The sequence below is a fragment of the Salmo trutta genome, chromosome 31 (assembly GCF_901001165.1).
Source record: "Salmo trutta chromosome 31, fSalTru1.1, whole genome shotgun sequence".
Classification (NCBI taxonomy): domain Eukaryota; kingdom Metazoa; phylum Chordata; class Actinopteri; order Salmoniformes; family Salmonidae; genus Salmo; species Salmo trutta.
This window is the reverse complement of record NC_042987.1, coordinates 14,640,103-14,664,673: the sequence shown is the minus strand read 5'-3', so window position 1 is coordinate 14,664,673 and position 24,571 is coordinate 14,640,103. Positions and strand designations below refer to the sequence as shown.

The 24,571-nt window shown below is 42.2% G+C and overlaps 3 protein-coding genes across 5 annotated transcripts in view; 2 read left to right on the top strand and 1 right to left on the bottom strand.

The window, feature by feature from the left end:
• Positions 1–6,631, top strand: part of spidr (scaffold protein involved in DNA repair) — a 77,241-nt gene extending 70,610 nt beyond the window's left edge. Inside the window, exons 17-20 of the mRNA XM_029725384.1 lie at positions 1,286–1,379; positions 1,545–1,659; positions 2,069–2,122; positions 6,157–6,631. Of these exons, the coding sequence (XP_029581244.1) occupies positions 1,286–1,379; positions 1,545–1,659; positions 2,069–2,122; positions 6,157–6,276 (383 nt within the window). The 3' untranslated portion in view covers positions 6,277–6,631. The remainder of the gene's footprint in view (positions 1–1,285; positions 1,380–1,544; positions 1,660–2,068; positions 2,123–6,156) is intronic.
• A 184-nt stretch (positions 6,632–6,815) lies between these two features.
• LOC115169608 (CCAAT/enhancer-binding protein delta) lies at positions 6,816–8,318 on the bottom strand. Its single transcript, XM_029725385.1, has one exon. The coding sequence runs from the start codon at positions 8,091–8,093 to the stop codon at positions 7,179–7,181; it is 915 nt and encodes a 304-aa protein (XP_029581245.1). The 5' UTR covers positions 8,094–8,318; the 3' UTR covers positions 6,816–7,178.
• A 1,431-nt stretch (positions 8,319–9,749) lies between these two features.
• LOC115169604 (DNA replication licensing factor mcm4) overlaps positions 9,750–24,571 on the top strand; it is a 17,072-nt gene continuing 2,250 nt past the window's right edge. The window contains exons 1-12 of one of the 3 annotated variants that reach the window (XM_029725377.1): positions 9,750–9,821; positions 10,454–10,561; positions 10,730–10,885; positions 12,065–12,228; positions 12,364–12,465; positions 12,605–12,700; positions 12,830–12,925; positions 14,787–14,925; positions 19,277–19,497; positions 19,792–19,912; positions 23,588–23,847; positions 24,189–24,554. In XM_029725377.1, the coding sequence (XP_029581237.1) occupies positions 10,498–10,561; positions 10,730–10,885; positions 12,065–12,228; positions 12,364–12,465; positions 12,605–12,700; positions 12,830–12,925; positions 14,787–14,925; positions 19,277–19,497; positions 19,792–19,912; positions 23,588–23,847; positions 24,189–24,554 (1,785 nt within the window). In that variant the 5' untranslated portion in view covers positions 9,750–9,821; positions 10,454–10,497. The remainder of the gene's footprint in view (positions 9,822–10,453; positions 10,562–10,729; positions 10,886–12,064; positions 12,229–12,363; positions 12,466–12,604; positions 12,701–12,829; positions 12,926–14,786; positions 14,926–19,276; positions 19,498–19,791; positions 19,913–23,587; positions 23,848–24,188; positions 24,555–24,571) is intronic. The other 2 variants (XM_029725378.1, XM_029725379.1) reach the window with 2 other exon arrangements.

Below are 24,571 nucleotides of genomic sequence, written 5' to 3'. Positions count from 1 at the left end.
ACTTTGTGCGAGACAGAGTGGCCTTCTTGTGTTTAGTCGAAGGCATTGTGTTCTTCCGCTCTCATTCAGTTTCCCTCAAGCGGTTGAGCCACTGGTTGTGACAACCTTTCAAGGCCCATCAATGTAACCAGCTGTGGACTATCTATCTGTAATTAAGAGATGATACTGTTATCCTAACCTCAGTGATAATGGTATGAATCTGATTAAGGGATCCAATCAAACTACAGAGTATCTTAAGCCCTTAAGATACTGGCACAAAATGCATTCACTGTCTGTCTACAGTCTATTTTATATGCAACGCAGGGAAAGTTGAGTAAGTCACGATAAGTTGCATCTGTTAGCACCCTGTGTCACAGGAGAGATCAAAGGTGAAACTGTGAACCCTTTGGATTAGTTCAGGTCTTCCATGTTGGATCAGCTGGCTGAATAAAACAACAAACACCAATGCCTGATTCACACTATTCACGCCAACCCGAATGCTGTGCTGAACCCGTGCTTTGCTGGCTCAGATAGTTTATTTTCAAATGGTCATTTCCAGCGTGGCTCCAGACGCTATGGTAGATGCATAACCAGGCCAGCACGGTACAGTTGTGCTTGGCTCTGTAGTGTAGAATAAGGTATTTTTTCTCAATTTTTTTAACCTTTATTTAACTAGGCAAGTCAGTTAAGAACAAGTTCTTATTTTCAATGACGGCCTAGGAACCATGGGTTAACTGCCTTGTTCAGGGGCAGAACGACAGAGTTGTACCTTGTCAGCTCGGGTATTTGATCTTGCAACCTTTCGGTTACTAGTCCAACGCTCTAACCACTAGGCTACCTGCCATATAATGTGTCTTTATCTGCACTCGTAAGCAAGTTCTAACTTATGGCAGTTTGCATGGCTCTGTGTGAAGGCAGATTTTTTTTTTTTATTGTTTGGTAATTATGTATATATTTTACATAAGCTGTGGGGGGGGGCATATCTCTGGTTGTTAACTATGATTGTGTCAGTTCTTTAAGGGAGTAAACACTTGCTATCCATTTTAACGCACAGATAAGAATATATGGGGCTGCAAACTTAGTTTTTTTCTTTTGACCCTAAAATGTCATTCTTATCTTCTTACTGAGCTTGTTTTATCTTTCCTTTTTTAATCCTTACCACAGTGGCCTCAAGAATATTGATACAATTGTTACACTGCTCAGTCCCAGTTTCCACCCATGTTGCTTGCCAGTGTTGCTTGCCAGTGTGGTGCCCTATAAGGTTTGCTTCTCTGGCTAGTGCTGATGGTTGTGTTGGTGATGGCAGGTGTGATAGTTGGTGTGGATGAGGACACGGCCTACTCCTGGCCAGTCTGCAGCCTGTGTGGGAGCGACCTCTTGGAGATGACACTCCAAAAGCCGTAAGTCTTCAATTCACCTGCTGATGACCTATAGGGGATACACCTAATTAACTGATTGAATCTTATTGGTTTACCAATAGAATAACTTAATTTTTTTGCAAACGGAGCTTCTTTATTATGGTTGAAATGTGATGTCAATATCTGCATTATGTCTGTTGTCCCCAGTCAAGCATTCCTTTGTGTTGCTTGTGATTCACTGGTTGACCAACCAACCGTGAACATGCAGCTTGAAGTTTTCATGGATTGTTCTACACTAAAAGACTTCACTGTGAAAGTAAAGGTGAGACAAGATTTTGAGTTTAGGTTGTGTATTGGCAAATGTCTGTATTTTCAATGTGTGACATAGCAGTGCATAAGTATAAAGTAATATAAAGGCAAGGTTGATCTAATCTTAAGATGTGGTCTGAAATCTTTTCACTTTAAGTGTATTCCAATACTTCTGTATTTTCTTATAGTGTCACTGTCAAATATAGTCTTAGATTGTATCATTAATGGTAACATGAAACTGTTGAAAACGCTATGACAAAGTCAATGCTCATAACAGCTTATTACGTTATTATAAGGTATGTGCTGTAATGTAATATGGCATAATTTAATAAAACCACTAATATGAAGAAGTCTAGTTTGACAGTCCAGTCCAGCCCATTTATTCAACTAGTATGGTGACTATTCTCTCTACTGTTTTCTAGCTCCAGCAGAGCACCATCATGTCTGTGTTGAACTGTGCAGCCTCTGGCCATGAGGTGAGCTCTCTCTCTCTCTCTCTCTCTCTCTCTCTCTCTCTCTCTCTCTCTCTCTGTCTCTGTCTCTGTCTCTGTCTCTTGTCTCTCTCTCTGTCTGTGTGATACGCTGTACCTGCCTTTTTATGCAGACAGTACTTACCTCTCAGTTTAGTGCACTGATATAGAATTGTGATCCTCCTATGTGTCAGTATGTTTGCTGAAAGTGACGACATTGTCATCTGTCTAATATCCCATAGTTAGACTGTGTTAAGAGAGCTGTTTAGAACAATGGCTGGACTTACTCACACAGATCAATACTGTAAGAGGAGCCAGATGATACTAGTATCGCTGGAGTTGGATCTATATTTCCTTCTAATCTACAAACACTGGTATCACCACGTACCACCATCAGAGCCAAATATCTAATTATAAGGCTCTGACATCTAAATATATGGCTCTGACCACCATATACAGTGCATTCGGAAAATATTCAGACCCCTTCCCTTTTTCCACATTTTGTAACGTTACAGCCTTATTCTAAAACTGATTCGATAAATAAAAATCCTCATCAATCTACACAAAATACCTCAATGACAAAGTGAAAACAGGTTTTTAGAAATGTTTGCAAATGTATTAAAAATTATTAACAGAAATACCTTATTTGCGTACAGTACCAGTCCAAAGTTTGGACACACCTACTCAAGGGTTTTTCTTTATTTCTAACTTTTGACTGGTACTGTAAGTATTCAGACCCTTCGCTATATGATTTGAAATTGAGCTTAGGTGCATCCTGTTTCCATTGATCATCCTTGATGTTTCTACAACTTGATTGGAGTCCACCTGTGTTTATTGGTCATGATTTGGAAAGGCACACACTTGTCTATATAAGCTCCCATAGTTGACAGTGCATGTCAGAGCAAAAACCAAGCCATGAGGTCGAAGGAATTGTCCATAGAACTCTGAGACAGGATTGTGTCAAGGCACAGATATGGGGAAGGGTACCAAAACATTTCTGCAGCATTGAAGGTCCCAAGAACACAGTGGCCTCCATCATTCTTAAATGGAAGAAGTTCGGAACCACCAAGTCCCTTCCTAGAGCTGGCTGCCTGGCCAAACTGAGAAATCGGGGGAGAAGGGCCTTGGTCAGGGAGTTGACCAATAACCCGATGTTCACTCTGACAGAGCTCCAGAGTTCCTCTGTGGAGATGGTAGTACCTTCCAGAAGGAAAACCATCTCTGCAGCACTCCACCAATCAAGCCTTTATGGTAGAGTGGCCAGATGGAAGCCACTCCTCAGTAAAAGGCACATGACAGCCCGCTTGGAGTTTGACAAAAGGCATCTAAAGGACTCTGACCATGCGAAACAAGATTCTCTGGTCTGATGAAACAAAGATTTAGCTCTTTGGCCTGAATGCCAAGCGTCACGTCTGGAGGAAACCTGGCGCCATCCCTACGGTGAAGCATGGTGGTGGCAGCATCATGCTGTGGGGATGTTCTTCAGTGGCAGGGACTGGAAGACTAGTCTGGATTGAGGGAAAGATAAACGGAGCAAAGTACAGAGAGATCCTTGATTAAAAACCTGCTCCGGAGCGCTCAAGACCTCAGACTGGGGTGAAGGTTTGCCTTCCAACAAGACAACGACCCTTGGCACACAGTCAAGAAAACACAGGACTGGCTTCGGGACAAGTTTCTGAATGTCCTTGAGTGGCCCAGCCAGAGCCCGGACATGAACCCAATTGAACATCTCTGAAGAGACCTGAAAATAGCTGTGTAACGGCGCTCCCCATCCAGCCTGACAGAGCTTGAGAGGATCTGCAGAGAAGAATGGGAGAAACTCCGCAAATACTGGTGTGTCAAGCTTGTAGTGTCATACCCAAGAAGACTCAAGGCTGTGATCTCTGCCAAAGGTGCCTTAAGAAAGTACTCAGTAAAGGGTCTGAACACTTATGTAAATGTGATATTTTTTAAAATATTTTTTAAAATAAATTTGTAAAAATGTCAACCTTTTTTTTTGTTTGTCATTATGGGGTATTGTGTGTAGATTGATGAGGGGGGAAACTATTTAATCTATTTTAGAAAAAGGCTGTAATGTAACAAAATATGGAAAAAGTCTAGGGAACTGAATACTTTCTGAATGCACTGTATCATCCAGCATTCTAGAATGGATATTGTTGACAACCTGGTTTACATCCATTATTGAGAATCAGGGCAAACCAACAATCCAGGTTAATTGAGGTGGATCAGCGACACATACCCAATACAAATATTTTCTATTGAGTTTTTGCGCTGGATGTTTTCCCCCCAATCTAATAACAATACTTTGTCATTATAAATTATATTATAGAGTGTAACTAACTTTTGATGGTTAGCTTAGCTCCAACTTTTGTTCTCATTGAGCATTTCTAACTTGTATATACAGTTGAAGTCGGAGGTTTACATACACATAGGTTACGCTCTTCTTGACATTTATGTTGCCTATTTGTATAGCTTGACAGTGTTTATTGAATGTTATTAGGTAACATGTTTATTGTTAGCATGAGTGCTAGTTGTGACTCGGGTTACTACAGTTGAAGTCGGAAGTTTACATACACTTAGGTTGGAGTCATTAAAACTAGTTTGTCAAACACTCCACAAATGTCTCGTTAACAAACTATAGTTTTGGCCAGTCGGTTAGGACGTCTACTTTGTGCATGACACAAGTCATTTTTCCAACAATTGTTTACAGACAGATTATTTCACTTATAATTCAATGCATCACAATTCCAGTGGGTCAGAAGTACATACACGAAGTTGACTGTGCCTTTATACAGCTTGGAAAATTCCAGAAAATGATGTCATTTCAAGGCCTACCTTCAAACTCAGTGCCTCTTTGCTTGATATCATGGGAAAATCAAAAGAAATCAGTCAAGACCTCAGAAAAAAAAATTGTAAACCTCTACAGGTCTGGTTCATCCTTGGGAGCAATTTCCAAACGCCTGAAGGTACCACCTTCATCTGTACAAACAATAGTACGCAAGTATAAACACCATGGGACCACGCAGCCGTCATACCACTCAGGAAGGAGACGCGTTCTGTCTCCTAGAGATGAATGTACTTTGAAAGTGAAAATCAATCCCAGAACAACAGTAAAGGACCTTGTGATGATGCTGGAGGAAGCGGGTACAAAAGTATCTATATCCACAGCTAAACGAGTCCTATATCGACATAACCTGAAAGGCTGCTCAGCAAGGAAGAAGCCACTGGAGGAAAAAGGGGGAGGCTTGCAAGCCGAAGAACACCATCCCAACCGTGAACCACGGGGGTGGCAGTATCATGTTGTGGGGGTGCTTTGCTGCAGGAGAGACTGGTGCTCTTCACAAAATAGATGGCATCATGAGGCAGGAAAATGATGTGGATATATTGAAGCAACATCTCAAGACATCAGTCAGGAAGTTAAAGCTTGGTTGCAAATGGGTCTTTCAAATGGACAATGACCCCAAGCATACTTCCAAAGTTGTGGCAAAATGGCTTAAGGACAAGAAAGTCAAGGTATTGGAGTGGCCATCACAAAGCCCTGACATCAATCCTATAGAAGATTTGTGGGCAGAACTGAAAAAGTGTGTGCGAGCAAGGAGGCCTACAAACCTGGCACAGTTACACCAGCTCTGTAAGGAGGAATGGGCCAAAATTCACCCAACTTATTCTGGGAAGATTGTGGAAGGCTACCCAAAACGTTTGACTCAAGTTAAACAATTTAAAGGTAATGCTACCAAATACTAATTGAGTGTATGTAAACTTCTGACCCACTAGGAATGTGATGAAAGAAATAAAAGCTGAAATAAATCATTCTCTCTACTATTACTCAGACATTTCACATTCTTAAAATAAAGTGGTGATCCTAACTGACCTAAGACAGGGAATTTTTACTAGGATTAAATGTCAGGAATTGTGAAAAACTGAGTTTCAATGTATTTGGCTTAGGTCTATGTAAACTTCCGACTTAAACTGTAAGTCTTACTCTTAGACTAGCCTATGCCTTTAGATCCATGGTTAGGTTGATTGTTCATGTGCTGCAGTTCCCAGGTTACAAGGTGGAAAATGTGTTGGGGAAGGAGGTGGGCCCCCTCAGCGCTTACGTCCGCGTGGTCACCAGGAAACCTGCCCTGTCGATCAGCCTGGAAGAGATCTGCCTCTGAGGCTGTCAAAGTGTGGAGTGGGATCCCGTGAAATCAATCTGTAGGACTAGGAGGCCTCCTCAGCCCAGGCTCTCTGTACAGAGCATGAGTTAGGGTGGAAAAAATAGATCTGTTTGTGTGTTACTGATATGTTAGGACCCTGGAGCTGACAGCCCAAGGTTAGAACTGAAGGACCAGAGAGGAGTAACATATGTCAGACTTTGTCACGTGGGTCCAAATGGTGACTGTAAAATATGCCTGTTTGCTGTATATAGCCGCATGTTTCTTTCAAAGTGTTCCCTTGAATATCTACCTCCTAATCTATCTCTGAAGATGAATGGTGCTTGTACTGTGTCAATAAACCTTGTATTATATGTTAGTGTATTTGTTTACCTTCTTCTACTAGCTGTGAAAATGTTATTCTAGAGAGGTGGCCCAACTCCAACTGAGGTAGATTCTTGGCACCAGCAAATCCATATAAAACATACTTTAACCATGCCAAGTAATTTGTAATCACATATGTACTAATATGTTCATCCCAAACACACTCATAGACAACGTTGATTTGTATGACTTTTCAGCACTTTTATTAGATATTCCATAATAGACAAATATTTAACTTTTTTTTAATATAAACTATATAAAATTCAAACATGCTCTTGCTCTTACAAAGTTTGGAATTATAAAACATGTACCATATCTGGTATAACAACACCTAAATGAAGTAGTAAAATAATTTAATATAGAAAAAAAAAAATCCCCCAAAAAGATTATGGCAACAATATGGGAGGAAGCCTAAGTTTCCAGTACATTTCCAGTGCCATAAATGTAAGCTTGTTTATAATGCATCTGTTACAGATGGTAAGTCTGTGTTGAGGTATGTATTTCAAAAGTTCAGTTAATTAGAAAGTAATATTAATTGGTCACCGTCTGGCCCCACCCGTGGTCCCCAAAAACGAGGAGTTGTGATTGGGAAGCTGCTTGAAGAAATCTCTCAGGCCAGTGAGCTCACTGGTTAGTTGATCGATAGTTTTGTGTAATCTGTCATTCTCTGAACCCAGTTCAAGCATTTTTTGCTGCATTTCCACGTTGCGTTGCTTTGCTTTGTCCCTACTTTTCCTCACTGCAACGTTATTCCTCTCACGTCTCTGGCGGTACTCTTGGCTGTACCTGTCAAAATTCTTTTTCCCTTTCTCCTTGCCGACCTTCCGAGGAGAGGAGTGGGCTGATTGGCTTGAGAGGGGCTCTGGGGTTGATGGTGGAGTTGGTTGTCCCATGGGAAGGCTCACGGAGGTCTGCGCGCAGTTTTTGATCTGGGAAGGTAACGACGAGGACATGTCATTGTCGCTCCAGTCCGATTCCTGTTTGATCGGTGCACTGAAGACCCCCTTGTTGTCAAATCCACCCTTGAGCGTCCTCTCGAACTCTTTTTGGCTTCCAACTGCGTATGCGTTGGTAGAACAGTTTGACAGCTGCTGCATATTGCTGGACGACGTAGTCGAGCTTGGCATGTAGAAGTCTGTCTTCTCTTGCTTCACAGTGTTGAATAAGTCAAGGAAAAGTTCATCGTTGCAGAGTTCCAGGTGTGGTACTGCTGTCATCGACTCTATGTAGGAGCTGAAGTCGATGGCACTCTCGTCGTCGTACATTGCAGGGGCTGTGTTCAGCTCGGCCATGGTTGTGTCCTCGCCCGTGCCATGATCACTTCTCCCGGGTTTGCAGACCCCCTGAAGACCGCTGCTCAGCTTATTGTCGTAGAAGTTTGTAGGCTCCATCGCCCAACTCATGTTGCATTGTGGAGACACGCACTGAGAATCCAGGCTGTATATATCACACATGAACTCTGCTTTCTGCCCTCGTGGGTTCGGACGTCAATAGATTTCGTTACTTAGTAGCCAGGTAGTTGGAACAAGCTTGATACAATGTATCACGCTCACTCTGTATTACTGGAGCTTCCTCTTCCCTTTCCCCCACAGTTGCTTCTTTTAAGTGGTGTTTATGTTTATTCTAAAATAGTGGCGGTATATTAAGGTCTGTAACTTCTCTGAAGTCTCTGTATTTCGCGGAGTGTATTTTGTATCTTTCCTCTGCTTACGTCAAAGGTTTACCTCCCCCTTTGACAAGCCAGTAGAGTCAAGTTTGAATCACGTGGTCTCCCTAGCTCCCATTTGAGGAATGAAGGGTGTGCGTACATGCCACCCTCTTTCTATACTACGAGTGTATTGGGGGTATTCGATTATGCTGAACCGCGGGGCACCGGTCTATGACCCGTGAGGTCAACGGCAAAAGCGATGAGGTAGCAGCACCCTCTCAAATCGAACAGTAATCTGCGCCGCTCTGTCATGTCAACGATGCAGCATGGTGCATTGTCCAGAAACACATCACTTTTCCATAAATACATGTTTGAATTGTCAATTTAGTTTTAATTAGGAGGGCAGTTAAATAAGTTTTTCTCAAAGTGATCACTTGCATGTGAAAACAGAGAATCCTACTCATTATGCCACATGCTTAATTACTTAACTTTAGTTTTGAGGCGACTACGCCGTGGGCTTTAAACGGCGAACCTGGCTCACGCCCGGGAGGAAGCCCGGTTCCAAAACGAATGCAATCAACTTTCACCAGGGCAAAACACGCCAAGGCGCCCGGGCCAGATTAATCGAATTCCCTAACTGACAAGCGCACAATTTCATGCTGCGTATGTGGAGCCAGAGGTTTTATAGGCATCATCATGTAAACCAGTGGTTCCCAACCGTTGCCCCCTCATGTAGTTTTTACCAGTAGGCCTATGGTCTCATGAGTCTTCTCTAGTACCCACTGTGGGTAGCCCAAGTACCCTTGGTTGGGAACCATTGATGTAAACTGTCAAGTGCACGTCTGTGGTCATATGACATTGTGGAAATGTTACATAATGAACAATATTTTATATTCACAGATTTTTGTGTACAGTATATGCCGTTGTCTATAAATTAAATGTCCATGATGGCCCTGGAAAGTAGGTTATCATGGTTATTCATTTGATATAAAGGCACTGTTACTATATAGAAGAATGCAGAGTGATTACTTATGGTAAGAGCAATTCTGCATGTTTGATGTGTTCCCGGAATCTGTTTCATGACATTCCCATAAATTCTATGAAAACCTAAAGATATGCATTCTGTATTTTTCGAGTGATAGTCGAAAAATGTTAACACATTTCTCATGGCACATACGCCACCTTGTGGTAAAGGTTTACACTAGCGCCCCTGAGTGGAATATGTCGGGTGAAACGATATCAGATTGATGGGGGGATTACCCAGACCTTTAGGTGAACACAATTATTACAATGCAAATAATTGGTCTACTCCTGAAATAATAATGAAATACTTACAAAAATAAAAGTATTAATTTATTCCATTTAAAATGTAAATCGTACTGATTGTAAGACACTCCGGAACCACCTTGATGTGCAAACGCTTATGGTTAGCGCACCCGTAGTTTAGCTTCGCTATTGGTGCAAAGTTTCCCGGGACTGAAACGTCACACCCGCAATTTCGCGCCAAATTCATTGCAGTAGCACCACGTAGTAGGTAAGAGAAGTAATTTTAAGATATTGTAGCTAGCTATTTCTAAGATTATCAAAAGCTAAATTAACTAGGTCGTTGTTTATTAAATGTTTTATGTTAGAGCAAATTCAGATGACCTAATTCATGTGTTTGGGAGTGTTCACCGGATTTTTTAAAATAAAATCAGACTGGGTTTCCTCGGCTAGTAGTAGTTGGTGCCTTTCATGCAAAGATACTAACGTAGCTAGTTACTGTAGCTTTCTCTCTATTGTTGCACTAGCTAGCTACTGTTTTACAATTGTCTTGAACATGCCAGCCATCAACGTATTTGATAAAAAATGATTAGGAATATGTATTTGAATGTACCTAGTTAAGGATTTACAATCAATATTTTATTTTTTGTTTACAAGCTCTTTCGGAAGTTTAGTTGACTTCCCAGCTAGCTAGCTAACTGGCTAGGATGCATTTTTTCATTACACGTCGAAAAGAATGCAAGTAGCTACCAACAATTAACTAGTTAGCCAGTGACATAACTAACTACTGGCTTTGTTATTAGCTAATTCAAGCTCAACTCAGCTATGTGTTACTTACTGGTTGCATTATGTTATTTTACGAAGACGCATACATTTAACGTTATTTCACTTTTTTTTTGACAGTATAGTCAACCAGATTTCTTTTCTAGGACTTGTGATCATTCAGAATGTCTTCACCAACATCAACTCCCGGTAGACGCAAGCGCAACAGGGATGACATTCCAGCCACTCGTAAGTTGACAGCAAAAGGTTCTGAGTATCATAAACTATATTTACAGTTTGATTTTGTACAGTGATATTTTGTTTTTCATTTAATATAACACTCAAGGACATATAAATCACATGAAAGAAAGCAGTCTAATCTAACGTAACCAACTATGTATTTTTCTGTCTCTGTAGCTGGCAGTGATGGCCTGGTCTCCCCTCCTTCCCAGCGGCGGAGAGGTCAGGACTCCTCCAACGGGGATCTGCCGGCCATGCCCACGTCTCCAGCCACAGACATTGCCAGCCCTGCTGTCCATGACACCTCTCTGTTCTCCAGCCCACGCCGCTCAGGTAACTGCCTCTCCAGCATTGACACACAGAATGATGCAGTTTGAGTTAGTCGTTTTTTTTTGCAGTCGCATAAATATACAGTACCAGTCAAAAGTTTGGACACATACTCATTCAAGGGTTTTTCTTTATTGTACTATTTTATACACTGTAGAATAGTAGTGAAGACATCAACACTATGAAATAACACACATGGAATTATGTAGTAACCAAAAAGTTAAACAAATCAAAATAGATTTTATATTCTTCAAAGTAGCCACCCTTTGCTTTGACAGCTTTGCACACTCTTGGCATTCTCTCAACCAGCTTCATGAAGAATGCTGGGGACACAGACAGTGTCCCTAGCAAAGCACCATCACACCACCTCCATGCTTCACAGTGGGAACCACACATGCAAAGATCATCTGTTCACCTACTCTGCATCTCACAAAGACACGGCGGTTGGAAGCAAAAATCTCCAATTTGGACTCATCAGACCAAAGGACAGATTTCCACCGGTCTAATGTCCTTTGCTTGTGTTTCTTGGCCCAAGCAAGTCTCTTCTTATTGGTGTCCTTTAGTAGTGGTTTCTTTGCAGCAATTCGACCATGAAGGCCTGATTTCCCACAGTCTCCTCTGAACAGTTGATGTTCAGATGTGTCTGTTACTTGAACTCTGAAGCATTTATTTGGGCTGCAATCTGAGGTGCAGTTAATTGCCCATTTCTGAGGCTGGTAACTCTTAATGAACTTATCCTCTGCAGGAGAGGTAACTCTGGGTCTTCTTTTCCTGTGGCGGTCCTCATAAGAGCAAGTTTGATGTTTTTTGTGACTGCACTTGAAGAAACTTTGAAAGTTGTTGATATGTGATACAGCCTGGATTCAAACCAGGGACTGTAGTGACACCTCTTGCATTGAGATGCAGTGCCTTAGACCGCTGCGTACGTGTGTGTGTGAACTATTTAACTGTACTAGAATGCTTAATAGGCCGCAAGTAAGTATGCATTTCACGGTAAGGTAAGCATGTGACAAATAAAGTTCGATATGATTTATATGGACAGATCCAAGATCAGCACTCCTACTCTGAGATGCTTTGTGGAGATGGGCCCAGATCATTTGTGCAGCACAACTGCAAAAAATTTACTGGAACTGTACCTAAAAGAACTGAGATTTTGATCATGTGATGTCAATGTCTTCTCCTCAGTTCTCCCCAGTGAGGTGGACATGAGCTCCCCTCTGATGTACGGGACTCCTAGCTCCAGGGTGGAGGGCACCCCCCGTAGTGGTGTTCGTGGCACCCCAGCCAGACAGCGCCCTGACCTGGGCTCCATCAGGAAGGCCCCCCAGGTGGACCTTCACTCTGAGCCGGTGAGTAGAGAAACTCCTATATGGAGAAAGATAGAGAATGATAATCAGGAAATGTATAACCGCTAATGCTATATAGATATAGAATTACATTGTTAGGAAATCTATAACAGCTAATGCCATTTTGTCCTCCACCAGCCAAGTGCAGATGGTGCAGTAGCCAGTGAGCAGGCTGTGGGTCAGAAGCTTGTTATCTGGGGCACTGATGTCAACGTGGGAACGTGCAAGGAGAAGTTCCAGGTATGGAAATTAACCTTAGGGCTTTGCTTTCATTGGTGTACAAAATTAAATAATACAAATGTAATTGATAAGAAAAAATGTGAGTTCAATCTGTTAGATCATTTTATCTGAATGCTATTATTGTTCATTTTCCCCACAGAGATTCCTGCAGAGGTTCATTGACCCGACTTCCAACGAGGATGAGAATGCTGGTTTGGACCTGAACGAGCCCCTCTACATGCAGAAGCTGGAGGAGGTAGGGTCCCCCTCCCCCTAGCACCATGTGACACCAATAACAGTGATCAACCATTTACATCTTGTCTTGAGACTAGTATTGCACTTATTTTTTTGCAGTGATAATTTTCTATTTGTGTTGTCCCTCTAGATCAGTGTGGTTGGTGAGCCTGTGCTGAACGTCAACTGCGGCCATGTGCAGTCCTTTGATGCAGACCTGTACAGGCAGCTCATCTCCTACCCCCAGGTAAACACACACGCACCAGACGGTCTCACATATGAACCCTCTCGAGTCTTAAGTGGGGGGGGGGGGGGGGGGGGGGGGGGGGTTTAAACCTCTCTGGCGCATGTGGGACGAACTCGTCCCACCTACGTAACAGCCACTGGATATCCAGTGGCGCGATTTTTGAATCGTTAGAAATACTATTACTTCAATTTCTCAAACATATGACTATTTTACAGCTATTTAAAGACAAGAATCTCGTTAATCTAACCACACTGTCCGATTTCAAAAAGGCTTTACAACGAAAGCAAAACATTAGATTATGTCAGCAGAGTGCCCAGCCAGAAATAATCAGACACCCATTTTTCAAGCTAGCATGTCATGTCACATAAACCCAAACCACAGCTAAATGCAGCACTAACCTTTTATGATCTTCATCAGATGACACACCTAGGACATTGTGTTATACAATACATGCATGTCTGTTCAATCAAGTTCATATTTATATCAAAAAACAGCTTTTTACATTAGCATGTGACGTTCAGAAAAAGCATAACCCCCGCAAACTTCCGGGGAATTTACTAACAGTTTGCTAAATTACTCACGATAAACGTTCACTAAAAGCATAACAATTATTTTAAGAATTATAGATACATTACTCCTCTATGCACTCGATATGTCCGATTTTAAAATAGCTTTTCGGATGAAGCACATTTTGCAATAATCTAAGTACATAGCCCGGCATCACAGGGCTAGTTATTTAGACACCCACCCAGGTCAGCCTCCACCAAAATCACATTTCCTATAAGAAAAATGTTCTTACCTTGCTTGTTCTTCGTCAGAATACACTGCCAGGACTTCTACTTCAATAACAAATGTTGGTTTGGTCCCAAATAATCCATCGTTATATCCAAACAGCGACGTTTTGTTCGTGAGTTCTAGACACTATCAGAATGCTTCATCACGGTCTCGAGCATGGCGCATTGGCGTGACAAAAAATGTCTAAATATTCCATTACCGTACTTCGAAGCATGTCAACAGCTGTTTAAAACCAATTTTTATGCCATTTATCTCGTAGAAAAGTGATAATATTCAGACCGGGAATATGCATTGAGCCTAAACAGCCGAATAAAATTTCTCCTCAGGAGCGAATCGTGCACGCGCCTCATTCAAAGGTCCTCTGTGCCGCCACTTGCCAAAGGCGATAATGTGTTTCAGCCTGAGGCTGCCTCGTAAACCTTCAGGTATTTCCCGGGTTCTGAGAGCCTATCGGAGCCCTGGGAATTGTCACGTTACAGCTAAGATCCTTACTTTTCAATAAACAGATGCAAGACGCACGACTCCTTGTCAGACAGGGTACTTCCTGCTTGAAACCTTGTCAGGTTTTTGCCTGCCATAGGAGTTCTGTTATACTCACAGACACCATTCAAACAGTTTTATCTATCCAAACCTGAACAATAATATGCATATTCTAGCTTCTGAGTTGGTGTAGGAGGCAGTTAAAAATGGGCACATATTTTTTCCAAAATTCTCAATACTGCCCCCTAGGCCAAACAGGTTAAGTTCTACTAAGCAACATATGCAATTGTTTTAAGATGGACATACCAAGGGTCATTTAGATATTTGATTTCTAGCTTTAGGACCTCTTTAATATTAATGGGAGATAATGGGCTATGAATGCTAACTTAAATGTTTCCCATATGACAGCGTTAAATCAAATTGTGACAGCTAGCAAAGGTGGGTTGGTGTAATATTTGTCTGCTAAATATTTTTCTACCATATATTACCATGGGCATAGAGATACATAATTAAACATATTGTATGGCATACCAATAAGAATGGTGATTCATAATGTTTTGTTGTTTTTCCTATATCTCTTTCACAGGAAGTCATCCCCACATTTGACATGGCTGTCAATGAGCTGTTCTTTGAGCGTTTCCCAGACTCCATCTTGGAGCACCAGATCCAGGTGCGGCCGTACAACGCCCTGAAGACTAGGAACATGAGGAGCCTGAACCCTGAAGGTAATAGGACTGTGGCGGTAATTACATTTTGTCAGCCGGTAACTGTCATGCAAATAACTGCCGGTCTCACTGTTATTCACCGTTAATTAACATAAATGCGCTTAACATCTCCGGACTTCCACACATAGCCTACAAGACACTGATGTGGACCTCTGGAACACACTTTTTAAAATAGGCTAATAAATCTATTTAATATAGCCTACACCAACACAATAAATCCATTATTTATTTTAGTCATTTCTGAAGAAACATATGGAGAAAAGAACCGAATAGCATATTCTGAGTCATGTTAGGCCCAGATCTGGCTATGCCATGTGGCTGTTCGATACACTAGTTCATTTAGCAGACAAGATTTGCTTATAATTCCTGTGACATTTTATATTATGTTAAAGTAAGAAGAATACAATTGAACATAGCTGAATAAAATAGAAAGGATATATTTCTGGCGGGAGTGCGCACATGCATGCTGCTGTTCTGTTGATTGGTTAACAAAGTGATCATTTAAAACATGTCCTATATGCTTAAATGTAGTTATTTATGCAACTTTAGTTGTGATACAAACCTTAAGGTATATGTTTTGATTTCTAAGGCTGCATGATGCGACACTTAATGGTAATTTGACAAAAGTAGCATGTTTCTTGCACATGCTGCATACCATCTTTCTCTTATTCACAATTTGACAAGCACTCAGCAGTATTCTCATCCATCAGACTATTCTGAATTGAATCTGGTCTTTGCATATAGCCTACTAACATGTGTGGGATTATTTGATTTAGAGTGGCCCACAAAAAAACATGCTATCCTTAGTCTGCACTGGAATAGCGAATGGCGGAAGTGCTTCCCGCGGTTCCGTTTTTAATATGCCAGGTTGGCTACATCGGTTGTAAAGTGAATTAATGTGTTTAATTTTAAGAATTTAGCAATAAATAAATAAAGCAATAAAGAAAGCTTGAACCTCTTTTTAATAGTGGCCAGTCAACTGTTTTCACGTGATTGCGCAATGACTGGGCTTATAAGAACACGTTTCACTAGGCTCTTTAGGCTATGGGCTCTCCAGCCTTGTTCCAGGGGTTCTAGGCCTATAGGGTATGCTTAGTTATGTGGCCACTTTAGTTGATACAAACCATATCAAAACATATAGGCCTTTGGGCTAGGTAGTCAGCATGATGCATGCGACTCTGGTTTGAAAAAGTTAAAAAAAAAATGCATATGCTGTTTCTTGCCTAGACTGCACATGCTGAACGTCATTCACAACTGGTGATAATCTCACCCATCAGGCTATTCTCAATGTAATCTTGTCTGCATATACTAAATAATATACAGTACCAATCAAAAGTTTGGACACATACTCATTCCAGGGTTTTTGTTTTATTTGTACTGTTTCCTACATTGTAGAATAATAATGAAGACATCAAAACTATGAAATAACACATGGAATCATGTAGTAACCTAAAAAGTGTTAAACAAATGAAAATATATTTGAAATTCTTCAAAGTAGCCACCCTTTGCCTTGATGACAGCTTTGCACTCTTGGCATTCTCTCAACCAGCTTCATGAGGAATGCTTTTCCAAAAGTCTTGGAGGTCCCACACATGCTGAGCACTTGTTGGCTGCTTTTCCTTCACTCTGCGGTCCAACTCATCCCAAACCATCTCAATTGGATGGGGTCTGGGTGATTGTGGAGACTAGTTCATCTGATGCAGCACTCCATCACTCTCCTTGGTCAAATAGCCCTTACACAGCCTGGAGGTGTGTTTTGGGTCATTGTCCTGTTGAAAAACAAATGATAGTCCCACTAAGCGCAAACCAGATGGATGGCGTATCGCTGTGGTAGCCATGCTGGTTAAGTGTGCCTTGAATTCTAAATAAATCAGACAGTGTCACCAGCAAAGCACCATCACACCACCTCCATGCTTCACGGTGGGAACCACACATGCAGAGATCATCCACTCTGCGTCTCACAAAGACACAACGCTTGCAACCAAAAACCTCAAATTTGTACTCATCAGACCAAAGGGCAGATTTGCACCGGTCTAATGTCCTTTGCTTGTTTCTTGCCCCAAGCAAGTCTCTTCTTATTGGTGTCCTTAAGTTGAAGGCCTGATTCACGCAGTCTCCTCTGAACAGTTGATGTGTCTTTTACATTTATTTAAGCTGCAATTTCTGAGGCTGGTAACTCGAATGAACTTATCCTCTGCAGCAGAGGTAACTCTAGGTCTTCCTTTCCTGTGGCGGTCCTCATGAGAGCCAGTTTCATCATAGCGCTTGATGGTTTTTGCGACTGCACTTGAAGAAACGTTCAAGTTCTTGAAATTGTCCGGAGTGACTGACCTTCATGTCTTGAAGTAATGGACTGTCGTTTCTTTGCATATTTGAGCTGTTCTTGCCATAATATGGACTTGGTCTTTTACCAAATTGGGCTATCTTCTGTGTACCACCCCTACCATGTCACAACACAACTGATTGGCTCAAATGCATTAAGGACATTAATTCCACAAATTAACTTTTAACAAGGCACACCTGTTAATTGAAATGCATTCCAGGTGACTACCTCATGAAGCTGGTTGAGAGAATGCCGGGAGTGTGCAAAGCTGTCATCAAGGCAAAGGGTGCCTACTTTGAAGAATCTCAAATCTCAAACTTTTTTGGTTACTACGTGATTCCATGTGTTATTTCATAGTTTAGATGTCTTCACTATTATTCTACAATGTAAAAACAAAGAAAAACCCTGAAATGAGGTGTGTCCAAACTTTTGACTTGTACTGTATGTGTGCAATTAGTTTTGATTTAGGGCCATTATCACGCACCTGTCAGAACAGGGCCGGGGAAAAAAGGTCATCCTTATGCATTTAAATAGCGAATGGAGGACATTTTCACACGGTTCTTTTTTCATGCCAGCCAGGTAGGCTACTCCGGTTGTAAAGCGAAGCAGTGTGCTTAATATTAGGAATTTTAAGAAATAAATATATTAGACCTAGCCTATAGAAAACTTATGGTATCCCTCTTTTTAATAGAGGCCATCAACTCAGTTTTCTCACGCAATTGCATAGCCTATAGAAATGTTGCGCAACATGGGCTAATAGTAGAACTTACTTCATTCCATGCATCAACCAGCTATTTACATTTTAGTCATTGAGCAGACACTCTTATCCAGAGCGACTTAGTTAGTGCATTCATCTTAAGATAGCTAGGTGGTACAATCACATATCACAGGCATAGAAAGTACATTTTTCCTTTAAAGTAGCTGTCAGTAGAGTAAGAGCTAGAAGAGGGGGTCAAGTGCAAGTGCTGGTTAAGTGTTTTTTTTTTAAATGGGAGGGGAGGGTCGAAGAGAGTAGGATTATTTAAAATACTGTTTGAAGAAGTAGGCTTTTAGATGTTTTTGGAAGATGGGCAGAGACTCTGCTGTCCTAGCTTCAGGGGGAAGCTAGTTCCACCATTGGGGTGCCAGGACAGAGACGAGCGGCCCTCCCGTAGGGGTGGGAGGGCCAAGAGGCCTGCGGTGGCAGAACGGAGTGCTCGGGTTGGGGTGTAGGGTTTGAGCATAGCCATAGGTAAGCACCATGGTCTTGTAGCTACGAGGAGCTGGCTTTCACTGCAACAAGTGATCCTATTCCGCCCAAACTCTGAATGCCAGCGCTCTCATGAACTGTTTGATTAGATTTTCGATTGCATTTGCACCTATGTCAGTGATTAGAGGGACAATAGAGCGCTTAATACCAGGGTATTAGCGACTGGCCGTTAGTAAGTTTGCTAGGCTACTAATGACCATCAGCGGAATCAGCGCGCCGTTTTGGAGAAGTCTAGTAACCGTGACTCATCGGTCATGACATTTGACTGCAGTCATGACTCGTGACTTCCGGTGTGGCGGCAATACGGTAAACGTGACTGTCCTAGTAATAGTACAAAAGCTGAAGAACATACGCACATCCAGGTACATCAGTCTGATGAAGACCTACGGGTCGAAACGTTGTTAAAAATAAATATCACCTGGGAGCATGAGCAGCATTGTGTGGCGTTTTCCTTTCTGTTTTCCTAGTAATAGACCATATCATCTGATGGATGTCTAGCCTCCCTGAACAATGGATGAACATCTATTGCACTATAAACCATATGAAGAGTGAATTATACTCAATTAAACATTGATTTTCTTTCAAAATTGAGCGTTTGAATGAGCCTGCGGCCTCGTGCCAGATGATTTGTACTTTTGGGGCTTACATTGATTCCAATTGCCCCGGGCAAGCTCAGTCAAGCATATCTGAAATGTTTGAAACAAGTACAATTTGAAGCCATATCTGGTGCTATAGTGCTCAGTACTTAATACAATCTTCCTCTGTCCCTCTCCTTCCAGACATTGACCAAATGATCACCATCAGCGGCATGGTGATCAGGACCTCCCAGCTGATCCCAGAGATGCAGGAGGCCTTCTTCCAGTGCCAGGTTTGTGCCTTTTCTACCCGCGTGGAGGTGGACCGCGGCCGCATCGCAGAGCCCGCCGTGTGCCGCAACTGCAACACCACCCACAGTCTGGCCCTCATCCACAACCGCTCAGCCTTCTCTGACAAACAGATGGTGAGATATGGAGTGAAAGCGTTTTTTTAAGTAGGTCATGCAGGGGGCTGTTATACTTTAAGACAGTCAGTCTGCTTACTTTAAATGGAAGATACCATTTGTTTGGATGCTGCTGAACAGAAAACTGAGGGTAGTGGTTTAGTTCAGATACCCGTTAGTCCATAAAAGCTTGTCTTCTTGGGTTAGAACACAAATCCAATAATAGTGTATTCCCAGACACAGCTCTGAAGAAGCAGAACTCTGGTTTTCTCACTCTGATTCCTTTTTTTTTTTTTTTCCATCTCCCCTTTTCAGATCAAAGTGCAGGAGTCTCCTGATGACATGCCTGCTGGGCAGACCCCTCACACCACCATAGTGTACGCTCACAACGACCTGGTCGACAAAGTACAGCCAGGAGACCGCATCAACATCACTGGTGAGCTGGTTGCCCCGTAGAAGAACTGGTTGTGAAGCAATAATGTATAGCTTTGCTGTTGGATATGGTATGTGGAAGAGGGCAACCCGGCTCTACGTATTTTACTGGTTTGTGACCCACTGACGCCGCCCCCGGTTAGAGGGGAATAAAGCAGCCCAAGAGTTAACACACATTAACTTTATTTAAACACCCTGAGGAAGATGAACATGGGGATGGTCCTGTAAAGGTACAGAGAGAAAATGAATATGCTATACAGGATATAAATACACTGCGTAGATATGTGCAGAGTGCAATATAATGAGAGAAGCTATGTATGAAGGAATGATGATTAATGCAACTGGAGCAAAGGACTATCTAATAACCATATATTACATAGAGTTGAAGTCGGAAGTTTACATGCACCTTAGCCAAATATATTTTAACTCAGTTTTACACAATTCCTGACATTTAATCCTAGTAAAAATTACCTGTTTAAGGTCAGTTAGATCACCACTTTATTTTAAGGATGTGAAATGAAGCATATAGTATCTTTCATCACATTTCCAATGGGTCATAAGTTTACACACTCTATTAGTATTTGGTAGCATTGCTTTTAAATTGTTTAACTTGGGTCAAACGTTTCAGGTAGCCTTCCACAAGCTTCCCACAATAAGTTGGGTGAATTTTGGCCCATTCCTGCTGACAGAGCTGGTGTAACTGAGTCAGGTTTGTAGGCCTCCTTGCTCGCACATGCTTTTTCAGTTCTGCCCACAAATTTTTAATGGGATTGAAGTCAGGGCTTTGTGATGGCCACTCCAACACCTTGACTTTCTTGTTCTTAAGCCATTTTGCCACAACTTTGGGAGTATGCTTGGGGTCATTTTCCATTTGCAAGACCCATTTGCAACCAAGCTTTAACTTCCTGGCTGATGTCTTGAGATGTTGCTTCAATATATCCACATAATTTCCCTGCCTCATGATGCCATCTATTTTGTGAAGTGCACCAGTCCCTCCTGCAGCAAAGCACCCACACAACATGATACTGCCACCCCTGTGCTTCACGATTGGGATGGTGTTCTTCGGCTTGCAAAGCTCCCCCTTTTTCCTCCAAACATAACGATAGTCATTATGGCTAAACAGTTCTATTTTTGTTTCATCAGACCAGAGGACATTTCTCCAAAAGTACGATCTTTGTCCCCATGTGCAGTTGCAAACCGTAGTCTGGCTTTTTTATGGCGGTTTTGGAGCAGTGGCTTCATCCTTGCTGAGCGGCCTTTCAGGTTATGTCGATATAGGACTTGTTTTACGGTGGATATAGATACTTTGGTACCTGTTTCCTCCAGCATCTTCACAGGGTCCTTTGCTGCTGTTCTGGGATTGATTTGCACTTTTCGCACCAAAGTACGTTCATCTCTAGGAGACAGAATGCGTCTCCTTCCTGAGCAATATGATGGCTGTGTGGTTCCATGGTGTTTGTACTCGCCTACTATTGTTTGTATAGATGAACGTGGTATCCTTCAGGCATTTGGAAATTGCTCCCAAGGGTGAACCAGACTTGTGGAGGTCTCCAGTTTTTTTTGAGGTCTTGGCTGATTTTCCCATGATGACAAGCAGAGGCACTGAGTTGGAAGGTAGGCCTTGAAATACATCCACAGGTACACCTCCAATTGACTCAAATGATGTCAATTAGCCTATCAGAAGCTTCTAAATCCATGACATCATTTTCGGGAATTTTCCAAGCTGTTTAAAAGCACAGTCAATTTAGTATGTAAACGTCTGACCCACTGGAATTGTGATACAGTGAATTATAAGTGAAATAATCTTTCTGTAAACAATTGTTGGAAAAATGTATTGTGTCATGCACAAAGTAGATGTCCTAACCGACTTGCCAAAACTATAGTTTGTTATCAAGAAATTTGTGGAGTGGTTGAAAAACAGGTTTTAATGACTCCAACCTAAGTGTATTCGACTGTAGTAACCCGAGTCACAACTAGCACTCATGCTAACAATAAACATGTTACCTAATAACATTCAATGAACACTGTGAAGCTATAGAAATGGGCAACATAAATGTCAAGAGTTCATCTCTGCTTGGAGCACATATGTGGTAAACACATCCAACAGGCATAACAATAGTGATACAAACTTATGTTTTCACGCATCCCCATATACACCGGTCCACCCATGCTCACAGACTGGGAAACTGGGGCAAAGACCGTTCGGGTACGGATCATATTTACACCCTTGGGGAGTGTGGGTCACGCTGGTTAGCCAATCAGGGCTCGGAGAGACTGCATGGCTAGAGCATGCACAGGGGTGAGATACATGGCTATTGTCTAGTTGGCTGAAGCCAGGAGCTGGAGATGTTCAATCTCTCATGCGAGGGGGAGAAAGGGTGTGGATGAGTGAGGGGGAGAAAGGGTGTGGATGAGTGAGAGCCAGACAGCACGGCTCCAGAAAGCAAATAAACAAATGAGCACACAATGATGTAGCGCCCTCGGCAAGGGGATTCTGTAACAGGCTATGAAGTGCTTTCCAAAAAGTGTGCTCTCGTTAAAGGGGCAATCTGAAGTTGCCACATCTGTTTTTGGACTAATAAAGAAATGATATTCAGTGATTTCTTGTAGAATATAACTTGTAAGTGCCTCATGCGCTTAGTTCAACTACCGTATCCCATGTTAGTAACACTGTATAGACTTAAAATATGCTTAATTGTGATATTTTGGTGGTCAGTCCTTGCATCAATAGTACTTTGTTTGTTTCAACTGCTGTTTGCCCCTTTTTTTTAAAAGCCTATAACCATGGGCTTAGTTTTTCTGGTCAGGTCATGTGGTAAGGAGAAACAATTAGCCGTAGTCATGCATACTGCTGCTGTGCCTTACTAGAGTTTGAATAAGAAGACATGGTTCTATAGACTAATTTCCCTGCTGCGTCATGAAAAGTTGGAGTGTGCAGTTCGTCGTCAGAAACCTCTGTGTACCTAGCAGTGGATACAATCACGTGCAACTTCAAATGCAGCTTGTGCAAGTAAAAAAACAAAAACCACGTAATCAGATGGTTATCGTCAACAACGCAGATGTCGTCAGAGGGTTGATGACCTAGCAAGCCAACAAGGCAAGGGAAAATATCACAAATAAAGCTAGATAAAGCCATAAAAATAATATACTTGTTGAACATTAAAAACAAGTTGGAACCTGTTCAAGGAACTGAAAACCGGGTAAGACCGAACATTTTTTTAAGAAACGGAACCGAGAATAAAAGTGATCTCCATAGCAAGCTCCCATATACATTGGTGAAGTAATTTAATGTCGAGTTGAATGTAAAAAGGTTTAAAAAGGAACAGAAATGAACAATATAAACGTTACATTTGTTTGGTTCAAACCGGTTCAGAACTTTATTTTGCTGGTTGGAACAGTAACGGAACCCAAAAAATAATGGTTCTGTTCAGAACTAAATGATTAGAGAATAATCTTGGTTCCATCCCTGCATAGCAATAGCCATCAGTCTTGTGTGTTTTCATGGTCATCACTCACTGTTGAGAAATTTAAGGTCCCGAGACTCCCGACATCAGTGTTAGCTATCCTGCTACAGAGCTTTTTGATGTTGAGATGCAAGTGCATCACTGGAATGTTGACGTTTGATGGTAAACAGAAAATGGTCCTATTGTCGTGACGAAACTCCTCAACTCCCCCACAGGTATCTACAGAGCGGTTCCTATGCGTGAGAACCCTCGCCAGAGCAATGTGAGGTCTGTGTACAAGACCCACATCGATGTCATCCACTTCCGCAAGACTGATGAGAAGCGCCTTCACGGGCTGGATGAGGATTCAGACCAGAAGCTTTTCACTGAAGAGCGCGTCCAGACACTGAAGGAGCTGGCCTCCAAACCAGATGTATACGATCGTCTCTCCTCCGCCCTGGCCCCCAGCATCTATGAACACGAGGACATCAAGAAGGTCAGTGAAAGCAGTTGTAGCACAAAGATAACATTTTCTATATTGCCTGCTGTGTAATTGATGTTTGTGCTACAACGCTTTTGGGAAACTCGCCATGGGACCGTTTTCTCATCTCTCTCATCAAATGAATGCGGGGTCCTCTGCTGCCAGGGATGTGGAACTGCTGTCTTTCAGATTACAGTGGATTTTGCTTTCATTCAACATCCATGAACAGTACTATAAAGTTTGTCCTTCTTTTCCCAGGGCATTTTGCTGCAGCAGTTGTTTGATTTTTGACTGAGTTTAGATTTGACTTCCATTCAAAATGCACAGTACTATAAACTTTCTCTTCTTTTCCCAAGGGTATTCTTCTCCAGCTATTCGGGGGCACCCGTAAAGACTTCAGCCAGACAGGCCGCGGTAACTTCCGTGCCGAGGTAAACATCCTGCTCTGTGGGGACCCCGGCACCTCCAAGTCCCAGTTGCTGCAGTACGTGTTCAACCTGGTGCCCCGCGGTCAATACACGTCTGGGAAGGGCTCCAGCGCCGTGGGCCTCACAGCCTACGTGATGAAGGACCCAGAGACCAAGCAGCTAGTGCTGCAGACGGGGGCCCTGGTGCTCAGTGATAACGGGATATGTTGTATTGATGAGTTTGACAAGATGAGCGACAGCACACGCTCTGTGCTGCATGAGGTCATGGAGCAGCAGACTCTCTCCATCGCCAAGGTGGGTTTAAAAAAAAG